Raw genomic sequence first — 17,495 nt, forward strand, 5'->3', positions numbered from 1 at the left:
GTGAATGGCTTTTCTTTGTATTTGTTTAGGGGGACAGCTGGCCCTGGCGACTTCAGAATGGGAAAAGAGTGAATTGTCTGCTTGCTGAGTGCTCTCCTGAGCTCCATATCATTGCCATGCTGTGTTCCAGAGATCGGTATTATATCCCTGCTGTAGAACCAAATAAGGGAAATAAAGGAAACAATTTTGTGTATAGTGACAGGCGTGGCTTGGGCTTGCTGACCACTCTCTTTGTATCCCCAGACTCCACCTGTCCCACAGTGATGTCGTGCCTTGCCACCAAGGTACCCAGCCTGGCCGTTGGGGACCCCACAGGATAAAGCACAGGCCGGCAGTATATAAGTACGTGGTATTTTTACTAGCTTGCCCACGCTCTGTAGTGCTGATAGCTGCAGCTCCGTCTACTGCTGAGCAAAGGTTCTCTATTCCACCCACATTTCACCCCTTTAGAGCTTGCACACTAACTGGCGGCCTCTGAACCAAAAGTTGCTTATGGGGTCTACGTGAGCCACTAGCCTTCGTGCTGGAGAACAGAATTCAGGGCTGGAATTGGACCTGTGAATCTGGAAGTGTGTGTGTGAAACCTATTTCTTTGGAGGGACCTTAAAGAACAAGGTTTTCCCCTAATGACTGGCATCAGATGGTGGACCTCTAAGGCCTTGGTCCAGAGAAGCCTGCTAATTCTCAGCTAATGCCAAGGAGTAACTGCATGTTGATTGTGGACATTGCCTAATAAGCATATCAAAACAACTGTAATGCAATGCTTTTGCCGCTAGAGGCTACAGTTTGTATTGATGCAAGAACCCCATCGCTATAGCTTTTGTATTCAAACAGATTATCGGTCGTGTTAGTTTTGGGGGCCCGACTTTTAAAGTGGTTGTGGTATGTTCGTTTTTTAATTGAATATTCTACATGCCATTGGGTTATATGCTTGGATTTCAGAGTAGAAATTGACATTGGCTAAAGGACAAGGGCTTGTTGACTGATGAAGCTTTTGGGTGATAAGAATATGTAATTTCAATTTTGTCTCTATGTTAATTGAGGGAGTTCCTTTAAGTCAACCTTCCCCAACCTGGTACCCTTCAGATGTGTTGTATTTTAACTTCTGTCATCCTCCAGTGGGTTGCGGGTGTGTGTGTGTGTAATGATTGCTCTCTTGATTAATTGATTCTTGGGGTGGTTTTATTGCCAGGCTGATTAGATGGTTAGTGATTGGGGGATGAGTGATTAATCATTATTGATTTTTGAATTGTTGTTAGATATTAAATTAAGTAAATTTTATTACATTGTTGTTCATTATCAAATTAAGTACTTATACTGATCTTAATTGATCAGAGGTGAAGTGTAATTTATTAAGGGCTTGTTCCTATATTGAAGTTAGGATGCGTTTAAGAAGGTTGGATGATTTGGGAGGGGCAGGGGGAGCTATAACAGTGGGAGGCCAATTTTTTTTACCAAGGGCAAGGTGCTTTAGAGATCTTTGTGCCATCTGGTCCACTTTCCAGCAGAATCTGGCAGGAGCCACATATATGGGCAGGGCTGGTGGTGAGTTGAGTGGCAGTGGGTGGGCCTGTTCAGACAACACACCAAGCCATGTTTAAGCCACTAAGCCTTTTACAGCAAATGGTTAGTTAGTGTGTTTCAACTGTGGTTATGTAGCCACCATGGTTAGGAATGGTTCCTATGACACACTAAGGCCTCATCTACACCAAGCAGGATATTGCACTATGAAAGCGATATATAAAAGGCAGGAGCCACACCAAGCAGGATATAACACTATGATAGGGTGACCATATTTTGGAAACCAAAAAAGAGGACAACATGGCCACCCTATGGGGGGGGTGCCCACCAACATGTCCAGCCCCCAAGGGGACGTGGCCACCCAAACATGGCCTTGGTCAAACAAGACCTTTTTATTCACTTAGTATTTTTAACACTTAATTTTAACTTAAATTTAAATTTTACTGTTTTAACTCTGTATTTTAATCTTATGTTAATTTTGCTGCATGGTTTTATCCTGGTTGTGCTTTTTATACTGTATTTTGTATTTGTGCTTTTAACCTGTTGGTTGTTTTATTATGGTTTTAATTTTTGTGAACCGCCCAGAGAGCTTCGGCTATTGGGCGGTATAAAAATGTAATAAATAAATAAATAATTGGTCACAGGTCTGATTTCACAGCACACAATTAAGACAAACCTGTTCTACATAACATCTTAATGTTAAAATCACTGGAATAAAGTATAAGTGAGACATTCAATGTATCTGAAATGAACTTCACTCATTCCTACTTCTGTACTTTTGCTGTATGTTGAAGCTTTTGCTATACTGTGTGCTCAGCTACACGAAGCAGGGTATTCCACTATGAAAGCGGTATATAAAAGGCAGGAGCCACACTATTACTTTATAGAGGTATTGAACTGCACTGCAGGATCTACACTACTGCTTTATAGTAGTACTGAAGTGCACTGACAACTGTTGGGGGCCCATGACAGATCTACATCAAGCAGGATATAACACTATGAAAGTGGTATGAAGGTGGTATATGGTATGTGTCATGGGCCCCAACAGTTGTCAGTACGCTTCAATACTGCTATAAAGCAGTAGTGTGGCTCCTGGCTTTTCTCTACTGCTTTCAAAGTGGAATATCCTGCTTGGTGTAGATGAGCCCTGTGTGTGATACAGTCTTCCCTTCCCTCAAATATCTTTTCTGACTGCAAATCCTTCACTGGATGACCATAGTCCAACCTTTCCTAACATTTAACACTGTTTCCCCATCACCTTACTGCATACTGCTACCACTGAACAAATGAAGCAGTTGACAAGTATACAACAACCAAACAACCAAGCATTCAGAAAGAGTATAAACTACTATTAGCCTGCAAACGTTAGCCATGGAACAAAATGAACTAAAGGCTACCACCTCTTAGCTTGTTTCAACTTCAACCAGACATAACAGTCAAAAACAACCAAGAAAAACACACCTACATTGAAATTGCAATACCTAATGACAAAAATGTTGCCGAAAAGGAAGAGGAAAAGAGAGGAAAATATACACCACTGGCTATGGAAGTTAAAAGAACTATGGCAACAGGAAAAACTTACAAATATTTGTTAATCACATCAGTCACCAGCATGACATTGTGGTTTTTTTAACAGAAAACCTTCAGAAATTAGGCCTACCAAAATACATGCACGCCAACATCCAGAAAGCAGTCATACTTAAAACATGTTCAATAGTCAGGACATTTCTGAATCAATAAAAGACAGCATGACTTGGCAAAGCCCATCATGTTCATCTAGAAAAACCACCACAAGCAAGAAAAGAGAGATAGATGATGATGATGATGATGATAATAGCAACCCTGTTAATTTTTTAAAAGTTTCTTTAAGAAGGATGAACAATTGTCAGCCACTGTTACAAAATATACGTCATGCCAATTATAGCAAACAAATTGGAAAGAAAGGTCTATGAGTCTAAAATGCATTATTTTATAGGACCCCCAGAGAGGTCCGCCTGGCGCCTACACTGTACTCCTTTCGTCGCCAGCTGAAGACCTTTTTATTCTCTCAGTATTTTAACACTTAATTTCAACTTAAATTTAAATTTTACTGTTCTAACTCTGTATTTTAATCTTATATCAATTTTGTTGCGTGGTTTTATCCTGGTTGTGCTTTTTATACTGTATTTTGTAATTGTGCTTATAACATGTTGGTTGTTTTATTATGGTTTTAACTTTTGTGAACTGCCCAGAGAGCTTCGGCTATTGGGTGGTATAAAAATGTAATAAATAAGTAAACATCACCTCCAAAATCATCCCCCCAACTCACAGAAAACTACAGCCACCCCCACTACAAACATGCACATGCTTTCATTCAGTCAAACAACCAGGCATCCCATTCAGACATCAATACACTCACACTGCCAGAACACGTGTGCGTGCACACACACACAGACTCAGCATCACTCACTCCAAAAACACACATGCACACGTGCATTCACTCAAAGACCCTATGCACCCCATTCACCCCATTCACCAATACATTCTCCCTCTCCCTCTCTCACACACAAACCTCAGTCTTACCTCCTACTCGCTTCTTCTCTTTCTTCTTCTCCTCCTCCTGCAGCTTGCTTCTTGCTACTGCTGCTTCTTCCTCCTCCTCCTTCTTCTTCTTCTTCTTCTTCAGCGCTGGTGAGTGGGGTGCTGGAGGCTGCGTTGCTGAAAGTTCCTGCACGCAGCCCCCAACCACTCACCTCGCTCTCACTGCCCACACCTCGCAGTGGCCATCTTGAATCTCGCCCGAACTCACGTGAGATCTCGGCTGTTGGCTGGGTCTCGGGAGAGTTCCCAGCCAGTTGCCGAGATCTCGCGTGAATTTGGACGAGATTCAAGATGGCCACCACCACTTGCTGGAGAAACTTAGGCCTGGTAAGTTGGGGTTGCGGTTGCTGCAGGCCCAGTAACCACAACCCCAGTATTTTGGGCCCTAACTCCGGTTCCTCTGGATCCCCAGATCTCCCAGGAGGTTTCCGGAGGGTCTGGGCAGCCTACACTATGAAAGTGGTATGAAAGCAGTATATGGTATGTGTCAATGGGCCCCAACAGTTGTCAGTGCACTTCAATACCGCTATAAAGTAGTAGTGTGGCTCCTGCCTTTTATATACCACTTCCATACCACTTTCATAGTGGAATATCCTGCTTGGTGTAGATCTGACCTAAGTCATAATGTTTAGCTCAAGATATTTAACCACTGTGGCTTAGTGTGTCATCTGAACAGGGTCAGTGCCTCTTCCTTCCTGCCCACCCCCACCATACTCTCATGATCAGATTCATGGGAGGGCGGGGAGGAAGGGCTTTTTAAGCAGTACTTTCCCTGCTGCTGATAGATTTGCTCCCTGTTGATCAGCTGATGCCTGATCAGCTGCACATCGAGCAAAGTGGATGGGGCACCTCATATCCACCTACTAAACTCGAGGAGGCTGTCATTTTCATATGATGTTAACCCAATGTGTGCTGGGTAGTGAGGTCTGGAAATGTTCCAGGCATGGGACCAACTGTTCTCATTTCTGCCTGGGTTGGTGGCTTTTTCTTAGCCCTATTATAAGTTTGCTCATAACAAAACAGTCAGCTGAACACTCTTGCAGGCATGAAGTGTGATTCATTGTGCCATGGCTGAATTCTCTTTTGAATTATTTGTAGAGCTGCACTGAATCATGGTTTCAGGGAGAGAGCTCAGAAGACCTTTTTACCATGTACACCCTTAAATCCAAGCTGATAGGAAACAGTGGAGTCACCTGAAAAGTAGTTTATTGTAACTCTGTACCTTGCATTCTATTTCTACCAGCAAAGTTTTATCTGCTATTTATTTATTTATTATTTATTTATTAAATTTATATACTGTCCCATAGCCGAAGCTCTCTGGGTGGTTTATCGGCCTAGACCAGGCAGAGGCAACATGGTGCGCCTGGACACTGCCTGCTCTTCCCAACATTTAGTTTAAAAATATTTTTGTATTTGCAGGTGGGATTGCGACAAAGTTAAGTGGGAGTCTCTAGTTGCTGCCACCTTAATTTCCCATGAACGCCTCTGGGCAAGTTACTTGTCCTTTTTGACTAGCCATGCCCACCCATGGCAGTCATTTTATGGTTGTGCCCAGGACGGTTTCTGAAATTTCCAGATGTGCCTACAGGCCCAAAATGCTGCCTGTCCCTGAGCTATATACGTTGGTCTCTAGAATTGAGATTTTTGGGAGATGTAGTACTGAACTTTAAACACCAGGGGGAATATATGATCCTGTGGTCTAAAGCAGGCAGATGACAGAGACTTAAAAATGGGATCTTTTTGCAGACTTCAGTGGTTTTAAAATGTCCCCAGTGATAAAGTGTCAACAACATACTCCCTTGAGAAATAGTGCTCTGGCCTCAACCATCTCGCTATTGGGTGAGTGAGTGTGCTAAATTGTTAATTTCACATCATGAAGAATTGCTTCCCTTCAGATATTTGCAAGGTAGGATCTCTCACTTCCTCCCCAGCTAATAGAGACAGGTCATTGTCCCAACTGTTCCTTTGGGAATGGAACTCTGCAGAGGCTTCCCTAAGAAGAAGGGAGGAGGCTGCTGTTTAGTGCTTTTGTAGAGCACAGCACCATCCGTAGCATTTCCTCATTAGCCTCCACCCTGCTTTCTTTTTTGGCACTCAGCCTTGCATGCGCTCAGGGGAAGTTCGCTTAAAAGGGGAAGCCGTTAATGAGAAGTTGCTGGCTTCCCTACCAAGAGCGCTATCTCGCTGCGTGGATGTTGTTAACCCTGTAGCATCTGGACTTGTAGCAGCTGCTAAGGGATGCCAACGGGCACTCCAGGGATTGTGCAGCGAAGTCAATGTCCATGTTCTCCTTTTGCAGTGGCCTTAGGACAGGGGTGGACAAAATGCAGATTGGGATCTGCTGGGAGATGTCTGGGTGAATTATGGGAGATCAGCAAGAAGTTCTATCTTTCAGTTCTTTAACAATATCAATAATACGCCTGCCTGCCCCCCACCTACCACGCCCCCCACCTGTATATTCGAAGAAAAATGAAAAAAGAAGAAAACTTGTAGCAGATTTTTGTGTGATCTCAGTTCTGGTGCTGAAAACAAAAAGGCACCCTGATCCCTACATTTTAAATGCATGATCTCCTTTCCCTTCATTTCCCACCTAACTCTGGTTGATGGATCTTAAAGCTCATCTACAGGGGCGCTTTACCCTGGGGTAGCTTTGGAGTGGCGGCAGGTGATCTACATGATGCAACCGCCACTCCGAAGGGATCCAGAGGCAAAGCCCCAAAGCTCTGCGCTAAAAAAGTTGGGTACTTAACCCAGCTTTTTTTAGCTTGGAGCCAGGCTTCACGCCTCTGCGGAGCCTTTTTAAGAAAAACATTGTTTAAAGGGGAATTTGGAATGGGGCAGACAGGGAAGGGAGCTCTGAGCTCCACACTGTAAATAAATAAATACATTTTAAAGAAACGGGGTGTGAGGAGAGGAACGGGGCAGCCGGGAGTCAGCAGCCGCTGCTGGGACAAGCACCAGGGAGGGAAGAGGAATGGGGCAGCCAGAGCGAGCTCAGAGGGTGGAGAGCCGGCTGCCCTGTCCCCCCCCCCCTTGGCTCTGCCAGCAGCGGCAACTCCAAATTGGCACTCCTTCCCATGCAGATGCTGGGAAGGAACACCAATTTGGGAGCCCAGGGCCTCAGGGCACAGAACTGAGGCCGTCAAGATGAGGGCTTGGGCTCAAGTGAAAAACAAAGTAGATCTTGTAAGCTTGATGTCTACCCAACCCTGGGCTAGAAGGTTGTTGAAGAAATGCTTTCTAAACTTGTTTTGGGATGGGGGTAAATTTCCCCCAAATGCAGGAGACCTCATAGGTGTAAATTTTCTGTGGGAAAAATGCCTCTTTTCCCAATTGTGCTTCATTGCAGCATTGGGGGAGGAATTGTCATGGATTGAAAATATGTGTGTTGTGGGCCACAAGGGCTGGATCTGATGGCCAACAACAGATAGGATGAACTGTCCCTATCTTTATAGCCCAGAGAATAGCATGTGATGCTTTTCTTCTGCCGAAACTCAGCAATTCTGCCCCTGTAAGCTGTCTGTTTAGAAAATGAACAGGAAGCCATGCGTAAGCTGCTCTAGTTTCTTGAGTAAGAACAGGGTATGTGTAAAAACTGCAGTGAAAACCTCTGAGTACCTTTCTGTGTTGCTGCTCTGCTCACATAGGAAGCTGCCTTATCCTCAGTCGGACCACTGGTCCACCTAGCTCCAAATTGTATACACCAGCCTTCCCAGATGTGGTACTCTCCATGTTTTGGACTACAATTCCCATCAGCCCCCAGCCTTCATGGCCAATGGTCAGAGATGGTGGGCACTGTAGTCTATAATAACTGGGAGGCACCACATTGGGGACTACATTGACTGGCTGTGACTTTCCAGGTTGTCAGACCTAAAAAGATGTTGGGGAGTGAATCTGAGGCCTTTTCTTCTGCCGCTCCCAGATTGTGGAATGGCCTGCTGGGAGAGTCTTTCTGAATTTAAAAAAGCTATAAAGACTGATCTCTTCCGGCAATCTTACCCAGTCAACATCAAGCCACTTCTCCTTTCTTTCTTGTTTCCTTTCCTCTTCCCCTTCCCCTTCCCACCAACCCCTTCTTTGCATTACATCCATCCTGATGAAGAGTCCTGGAGTACTCAAAAGCTTACTTAATGTTTTGTGACATTTTGCTTGGTCCTAATCAAGGTTTTCCCTGCTGTGACATGTGTGCCTTATGTGGAAACCAAGGATGCTTGTCTTTTATGCAAACCATTGAAGATTTAATTGTCATGAAGTGATTAATTGAATAATAGTTGTATGATTAATCAGCTAAGATTTTTTAAATTTAAGTTTATTTAATTTAATTTCTTTAACTGAGAACTCTTTAATCCTTGGTTTCCACTGGAGGAATGGTTACAAACTTTATAGTTAAGTGTCTGAAGAAAAGCTCTGTATAGTTTGTGAATGTGTGTTGTGCACTTGCCAACACATATTGATTCAGCAGATGTTTCTACCTTCTACCTAACTTTGCTGCTCCTTGCCTTGTTGATCCTGGAAACGCCACTGTTTTTCAAGCAACAAGTTTCTGAATGTTAAATGTCCAACTCATGCGTTAATTTTGTAAGGGTATGTAAATTTCCTTCTGTGCTTGAGCCTTTAGAGCATTCAAATTGCGTACGTGTGCCATGTCTTTATGTATTAGAGACATATTTTGTGAGTTAAAACTTCTGTTTTTGCTACTTTAGCAGCTGGGGCTTTAATAGAAGTGCCTGCAATTGCAAGACTTGTGTTTAAAGCCATGACAGTTATTACCCATGATGCCCATCTTCTTCTCCATTGTCCTGCTTCTTGCAGCTTGCCTCAATCAGAAAAATAATGCATGTTCCAGTATCATTATTTTAATTTTGATACATGGGGCCAGCTGTTGCCTTCTTCTCATTCATGTTTTGTATTTTCTTGAGTAGAACTTTGTATTTTAATGAGCCTGCCAAAGGGTTGTTTACACACGATCATCCTCCAGCCAGGGAGAAAAGAGTCCTGGTGCCCAGAATAGGTCAAGTGGAAACTTGCTTATACCAGTTTGGGGAACAGTGGAAATCACCTGGGCTTATGCTGCTGAAGAGCCTTATAACAATATCCCAAGGTGGACCTGGAGCATCTATGGCTGTCCAGTACTCTGAGTATCATATTATCTAGTGTCTGTTCTCCTCGTGAAATAATTTGAGAGGGGAGTTTGAGAAATTGTGCCTTGCCTGGAGTGGGCTTGAGATAGTTTCACTGGACCATATTTTTCCAAGGAAAGGACTTCATCAAACTACATTTTGCTGGGGTAGCTAAGGGTCATTGCAGATTTAATCTATCAACATCTTCTCCTACATCAACCTGTTCATACTGCACCCTAACTTGTCTTCAGAGATGGCCTTTCTTCACACACTTATACTGCTGTGATTGTTTTTAGAGCTGCCTTTTGCTGTTGTCAGCTGTTATTTATGTTTTAATCATAGAATTGCAGAGTTGGAAGGGGCCTACACGGCCATCGAGTCCAACCCTCTAGTGTGGGAAAGCCCACAACCTCACCAGGCAACTGATTCCATTGTCGTACTGCTGTTTGATAACCTATTATGAGCTGCCTTAGAATTGTTCAGTAGGAGAGCGGCTTAAAAATGGTTTAAATAAATAGCCCATTTCATGCTGCTTCTCCTAGGCTGTAACAGACCTCTAATACTTAGAATCATAGAATAGCAGAGTTGGAAGGGGCCTACAAGGCCATCGAGTCCAACCCCCTGCTCAATGCAGGAATCCACCCTAAAGCATCCCTGACAGATGGTTGTCCAGCTGCCTCTTGAAGGCCTCTAGTGTGGGAGAGCCCACAACCTCACCAGGCAATTGATTCCATTGTCGTACTGCTGTTTGATAATCTATTATGAGCCGCCCTAGAATTGTTCAGTTGGAGAAAGGCTTAAAAATGGTATAAATAAATAGCCCATTTCATGCTGCTTCTCCTAGGCTGTAACAGACCTCTAATACTTAGAATCATAGAATCACAGAATAGTAGAGTTGGAAGGGGCCTAAAAGGCCATTGAGTCTAACCCCCTGCTCAATGCAGGAATCCACCCTAAAGCATCCCTGACAGATGGTTGTCCAGCTGCCTCTTGAATGCCTCTAGTGTGGGAGAGCCCACAACCTCCTTAGGTAACTGGTTCCATTGTCGTATGGCTCTAACAATCACGAAGCAGTTTGCCTTCATTTCCTATAAACTGGCACAGGAATGGAACTGAAAGTATGTGTGTGTATGTAGCACTGTTTTTGCTACTTGGATGTACAACATAAGAGCTATGCTGGATCAGAACAAGGTTCCATCTAGTCCAGCACTCTGTTCACACAGTGGCCATCCAGCTGTCGACCAGGGAGCCACAAGCAGGACGTGAGTGCAATAGCATCCTCCCACCCATGTTCCCCAGCAACTCATGTATACAGGCTTACTGCCTCTGATACTGGAGGTTGCACTTCTAGCATCCTATCTTGGCAGCAGTGTGCGATTCTTTGAAAAGAGCATTTGGTGTTTCATCAGCAACAGCAACGGATACCTTCACCAAGTATTGCTTTGTGTCTGTAACTGGTGTGGACACTGGGGTCCGTCTTTCTACTTTGGTTAATGATATCCTGTGTGAGGTTTTCAAGATATCGATCAGTAAAGCAGCAGCAAAGCATTTGGCAGAATGCCTAAGAATTTCCCCCTCCTGTATTTGATGTGGCAGGACTATGAATTGAGCTAACAGTCCAGGACACAAGGAGCTTAGGTAGTATTATATGATAATCACACTAAATTTACATTCTGGCCCTCTAAACATGGTGATTCATGTCTTTTCTTTTTGTTTCTTAAACAGCATCATATGTTGAATACAAATCACCAAGTGCTGCTGCTGTACAAAATAACTTGAAATGAATGGATGGCTGTATTGCAGAAGCAATTTCTGGATTTTACACTGTAACAGTCATTGTTTTCCAACTAAATTCTTCTGGGTACTATGAGAGGAAATTGCATAAATATGTAATATTTAAAATATGGGAAGACGTTTGTCTCTGGTCCCTGATTTTGCCTCTGTCAAATGATTCTGTATAAGACCTGTTCCATGTTTCTTGTAGCAAATGTGTTCATTGCATGTATAGCAGTGTCACACCAGTATTTCATGCAGCAAATACACAATATTTGTGTATTGTGGCTGTAACAGACCTCTTCTACTTCTTTTCCTATGAACTGACACAGGAATGGAACTGAAAATGCATCAGGAAAACAAGTATTAGAGGCAGGATAAAGTGTCTTGCTGCCATAATGTCTATATGTTCACTTGACGGTCTTTGTTAACAAGGGCAAGCGTATGTTCTTCTTACCTGAGTTTGTTCCTGGCACACTTTACCCGTGATTCCTTTGTCCAGCTTTAAGAGGCAATCTAGTACAAACATTGTGAAAAATGAAATTCGAAGCAGTGGTAGAGAATCGTAGCAAAAGTGACTTGGGAGATACGACTGTTTGTGCCGAGGACATACAAATGCAAAGCTTTCTTCCCTTAAGATTTTAACCTGTTTGTGTAACAAAGGTGAGAAGGGGTGGTGGGAGGATCTAGTTAACAGAATTGCATCACATGCAATAGCTTGTTCCTGGCCTGTACAGGAAGCCCCTCAGCAAAATAATTTTGTTGCCGTGGTGCAGAACAGCTTTCCCCAGCCTGGCGGCTTCCAGATGTATTGGACTGCAACTTTGATAATTCCTGGCCATGCTGGCTGGGGTATATAGGAGTTGCAGTCCAATATATCATAAGGGTACTAGGCTGGGGAAGGCTGTTGGAGAACATCATATAATGGCATATTCCTTTGGTTGCAGTGGGTGGGGCACTTACGTTTGTCACCATTCACTCGGGCAATAGAAGGAGCAACGGTAGCATAATAGCTCTAAAAGCCCACCTAGTAAGGGTATTATGGCAGAACTGGCTCTACCATTCGGCATAGTGAAGCAGTTTGCCTCAGATAGCAGATTCAGGAAGGTGGCAGTAAAGTGTTGGATACTATGTGCCATGTATCGTGCTCCGTGTCCCCTAAGTTAGCCTGCTACCTTCAGGTGTGACCACCCAATCAAAGAGAAGACAAGGATGAAACTTTTGAAAAGCAAATAGCCAGTGTTTCAGGGCAGTGTGATGTAGTAGTAATGGGGGACTTCAGTTACCCCAATATCTGTTGGGAGACAAATTCTGCAAAATGTGGTCCCTCCAAGAAATTCCTGATGTGTGTTGCTGATAACTTTCTGCTACAGAAGTTGGAGAGAGGAACTATCCTTGACTTGTGGCTGACCAACAATGTCTTAGTGGATAAAGTTGCAGTTAGGGGAACTCTGGGGGGAAAGTGAACATGTCATACTTGAGTTCTTGATTTTTTATTTATTTATTTATTACATTTATATACCGCCCCATAGCCGAAGCTCTCTAGGCGGTTTACAAAAGTTAAAAACAGTAAACATTAAAAAAGTATACAAAATTTAAAAAACTATCAGAAACATAAAAACAACAGTATAAAAACAGCAAAAGCTGAGTGTAGCCATATACTTACTCTGGATTTTAGGAAAGCCAGTTTTAATAAACATAGAGCAATGATAGGTAAGGTCCCATGGCAGGTGACCCTAACAAGAAAAGGAGTCCAAGGTGGGTGGGAGTTTCTACAAAAAGGAAATTACAAACAATTCCAACAAGGAAAAAAGGTAGAAGACAACAAAAGAAGCCAATGTGGCTCCACAAAAAGCTTAGAAATGACCTGAAAACAAAAAAGAACACATATAGGAAGTGGAAGGAAGGCTACAAAAGAAGAGTACAGACAGATAGCACAGAAGTGCAGGAATGGTGTCAGGAAGGCTAAAGCAGTGAGTGAACTGAAGTTAGTGAGGGCACAAAAACCGATTCGTCAATTATGTGCAGTGTAAAAGACAGAGGAAAAAGTGATGGTTCAACTACTCAGTGAGGATGGCATAATGATAACAGATGACAAAGATAAGGTAGAAGTGCTCAATTCAGTTCTCCTGAAAGAGGGTCTACGCCGCCCCCCCCCCCCGGGAAATGGGAAGTACAAGCTTGAAGGGGCAGGATTAGAACACCTAATCTCTAAGAACGAGTTCAAATCTCCAGGGCCCAATAAACTTCATCCATAAAGGATTTGGCAGAAGAACTCTCAGAACTACTGTCTATTATCTATGCAAAATTTCGGAGGACGGGTGAAGTGCCGGAGAACTGGAGGAGGGCTAATGTTGTCCCTATCATCAAAAAGGAGGAACCTGGGAACTACAGACCAGTTAGTCTGACATCAATCCCTGGGAAAATTTTGGAGCAGATTATAAAGAAGTCAATCTTGAAAACAATACTAGAAGCCAGCATGGATTTGTCAAGAACAAATCCTGCAAGACTAATCTGATCTCATTTTTTGATCGGGTAATCTCCCTTGTGGACTGTGGGAATCATAGAATCATAGAATAGTAGAGTTGGAAGGGGCCTATAAGGCCGTTGAGTCCAACCCCCGGCTCAATGCAGGAATGCTGTAGACATAATGTATATCTTGGCCTCAGCAAAGCTTTTGACAATGTGCCCCATAATATTCTGATTAACAAACTAGCTAAAATACGCTAGATGGAACAACTATTAGGTGGATCCACAGTTGGCTACAGAATCGGACTCAAAGAGTGCTTATCAACGGTACCTTCTCAAACTGGGGGGAGGTAACGAGCGGTGTACCACAGGGCTCAGTCTTGGCCCCAGTGCTCTTCAACATTTTTATTAATGACTTGGATGAGAAGGTTCAGGAATGCTTATCAAATTTTCAGATGACACAAAATTGGGTAAGATAGTTAATACCCTGGAAGACAGAAACAAACTTCAAAGTGCTGGAGTGCTGGGCTGAAAACAGCAGAATGAAATTTAATAGGGATAAATGGCAAGTTCACCCAGGAAAAGGAAACCAAATGCAGAGTTACAAGATGGGGGATACTTGGTTCAGCAATACAACAAGTGAGAAGGATCTTGGAATTGTTGTAGATCACAAGATGAATATGAGCCAACAGTGTGATATGGCTGCAAAAAAGGTAAATGCTATTTTGGACTGCATTACTAGAAGTATAGCTTCCAAATCATGCGAGGTACTGGTTCCCCTCTATTTGGCACTGATTAGGCCTCATCTTGAGTACTGTGTCTAGTTCTGGGCTCCACACTTCAAGAAGGATGCAGAAAAGCTGGAGAGGGTTCAGAGGAGGGCAATGAGGATGATCAAGGATCTGGAAACAAAGCCCTATAAGGAGAGACTGAAATAACTGGGCATGTTTAGCCTTGAGAATATAACACTGAGGGAAGACATGATAGCACTCTTCAAATACTTGAAAGGTTGTCGCACAGAGGAGGGCCAGGATCATCCTAGAGTGCAGGACAGAGAATAATGGTTACACGAAGCCACATTCCAGATGGACATCAGAAAAAAAAAATCCTGACTGTTAGTGCAGTATGACAATGGAACCAATTACCTAGGGAGGTGGTGGGATCTCCCACACTAGAGGCATTCAAGATGCAGCTGGACAGCTACCTGTCCAGCATGCTTTAATTGGATTCCTGTATTGAGCAGAGGGTTGGACTCGATGGCCTTATAGGTCTCTTCCAACTCTACTATTCTATGATTCTATGAAGGATGCTGTCCCATTATCAGTGATAAAGATAGGTTCTTCTGTCAGTCTTCTGATGAGATGGGATGGGATGGTGGGGGGAGGGGGCTCTTGTCCTTCACCACAGGCAGCCAAATGACTTGGGATGGCCCTGCATTATGGTGGTGTTGATCGCTGTCTTCATTACTTCATTAGGTAAAGAAGAATCTATTTCTGAGAGTGAGAGGTTGCTATATCTGATAGCAAGATCTGTTTACTAAGGAATGGAAGGAAATAGCTCAGGAGGGTGACATTTTATTGAAGCAAAAGCAGGTCAACACAGAATGAAAAAAACAGAGATGCCTCGTGAGAGATGGCAGATGAGGAAGACTCTTGTTTTTTGGTTTTTGGTTTTGCTTCTAAGCTTTGTGAGATTTTTCTAGGTCTGGGATGTCTTATAAAAACCTCTGTTTGGCTTCTTAATGTGGCACTGCAAAACCAGGCTGATGCCGGCAAGGATAGTGAAAACGCCCAGAAACATGAATGCAAAAATCCTGTGGAAATAATCTCAATGGCTTTCCAAGATCTGTGGATTTTCTGAGTCCCTTTTTATGTGATGTGTTTGCAACACTTGAGAAGTTTGATGGGACAAGAAAGGGTTGGATCCTTATTTCATCATACTTCGAGTAGACCCATTGAAATCAATGGAATTTAAGTTGCTCATGACTTAAGTCCCATTGACTTAAGTATGTTTAAATCTGGATGCAACCCCAAATACTTCTGAATCAAATTGCATGTGTGTATAGTTCCACTTCCTCTCCCCTCCTTGTGCATATTTGTGAGTGAGATTTGAGGTTGGTTAAAATACGGAATGACTAGTTGGTATAGCTCTGTGGTGTATTCCTTGTTCAGCAAGGACTGTCTGAGCTGAAGTTAGCTGAGGTCAGTTAAGTGTGTTGCTCCTCGCTCACTTGCTCACTCCATTCCCGCCCCCTCTAGAGGTAGCCGCCTCCATAGCTGCTGTAGGAGGAAGTGCCGCTGGTTATTTTAAAAGGGGCTGTCATGATTTGCAGCATGGGGAGGAGGCAGAGGGATAAACAGAGACTTCTCTCGCCAAACTAGGACTGAATTTCTACTGGGCTGGCAGCCTCTTCTCCTCCTTCTCCTCCTCCTTGCAGCCACGGCTCCTGCCCCTGCCCCAGACTCTTCACCTGCAGGAATTCTCGCCTCAGCTTCGGATCAGGTCACAAAGGCTCTGGCCGTCCTTTCCTCTTCCGCCTCCTCCTCCTCCCCTGTTTAATATCCTCTGCTTAGGGTTTGCCATTCTGGGTGAGGAAAGGTGAAACATTTGAGGGCGGGAAGGGAAGTGTTGGATCGCCGTGTGAAATTACCTCGCTCTATGACCTTGGACCCATGTCAAGGAGATTTAGCCATGGCAGGACAGCAGGATGAGATCTTTGGGTGTAAACATTGCTGGAAGCTGCTAAGTAGGGGCTTTGGTTGCTTTAGGAAGGAATGTTGATATGGGTCAATGCTGTTGTGTTTGCAGCGGTAGGTTTGAGAGCATTGCAGTTTGGGCCTCCTGCACATTCAGTTTGGAGAGAGTGAGTTTCCATCTTGCCATGTCTTGTTGTGAACCTGGCCTTGGAAAGAGATGATTTTCGGACTCTGATGAATGCATCCAGTAGAGCAAATTGACTTTGTTTTTACTTTATTGCAGCAAACATGAGGCCAATTTACATGTTGTGTTTTAGGTGTAGCCCTTAATAGCTGCTTTAGCATGTCAGAATGTGCTGAGCTATGGTTTGATGTGGTGGGGACACAGAAATCGACTGTTTTGCATCCCAGGTTTTATTTTCACATGGTGAGGTCTGTCTGTGCACTTGCATCCACATTGGAGAACCTGTGTTATTATTTTAGAGGAAAATACTTAAGCTGCCATTTTGTTCTGACCAGGTAACTGATTAGTTTTTACCGGTGGGGGCCGATTCACAGAAATGCCATAGAAACGAGGCCTGCACATTACATCACCATGTAAGAACTTCACCACCTCAAAAAACAGCTTGTAAACCAGATACCAGCAGGTTCAGTTCACAGGTGGGACTCAACAGTAATGCTCCAGTCTTACTTAATTATGCATCTTTAATTGCTGTCAATTCTCAGAATAACATGGGAGGGCAGTTCCCCTGCAGTTTGTCAGTATTTGTATCTTAGTCTCTGCCCCGTAATCCGTTTGTAAAGAGCAAGACCCCTGGCAAAGACTGTCCAAGTTTACTTGTGTGAGACAAGAGCTGTGTATTCCCAAAGCGGCAACTAGCTTTGCAGGGACCTGTTTAAGATTTAGACTGCAGATCATTTTCTTTGTACCCAAACTTTCTCTTGGACTTGGTATTGTATGCATAGTTTCCAGAGCATTCCTGCATCTTGCCTTTTAATATTGTGTTAAATATTAAGAGGGAAAGGCACAAATTATGTCTGAAGAAGATATACTGAAGTGCCTGAAAAAGCTTTAATAAGCCTGATGCCCTTCAAGAGAGAAATTATCTTCCTCACCGGCCACTCATCTTTTTCCGTGTATTGTTTTAAAAAAAACCTTACTGATACTTCCTCTGTTTCTAAACTACTAAATTTTACAGACTGGACTTCAAGTACCTGAAGAACATTTTAGTCGTCTCATTATTGCAGTAAGGATTACCATGACGTATAGTAAAACCTGGAGACATATCATTAATAGTAGAATATAATCTAGTTCTGATTTGGTTTAAACAGGGGC

At 43.3% G+C, this 17,495-nt stretch overlaps 1 protein-coding gene across 4 annotated transcripts in view; it reads left to right on the forward strand.

Annotated features, from left to right (window-relative positions):
• DGKZ (diacylglycerol kinase zeta) overlaps window positions 1-17,495 on the forward strand; it is a 118,857-nt gene that overhangs the window by 30,011 nt on the left and 71,351 nt on the right. The window contains exons 2-3 of one of the 4 annotated variants that reach the window (XM_063117468.1): window positions 30-136; window positions 244-342. The exons of 2 other annotated variants lie outside the window; for them this stretch is intronic. In XM_063117468.1, the coding sequence (XP_062973538.1) occupies window positions 117-136; window positions 244-342 (119 nt within the window). In that variant the 5' untranslated portion in view covers window positions 30-116. The remainder of the gene's footprint in view (window positions 1-29; window positions 137-243; window positions 343-17,495) is intronic. One more of the 4 variants, XM_063117466.1, reaches the window with a different exon arrangement.

The sequence above is a fragment of the Elgaria multicarinata genome, chromosome 2 (genome assembly GCF_023053635.1).
Source record: "Elgaria multicarinata webbii isolate HBS135686 ecotype San Diego chromosome 2, rElgMul1.1.pri, whole genome shotgun sequence".
NCBI classification, from domain to species: domain Eukaryota; kingdom Metazoa; phylum Chordata; class Lepidosauria; order Squamata; family Anguidae; genus Elgaria; species Elgaria multicarinata.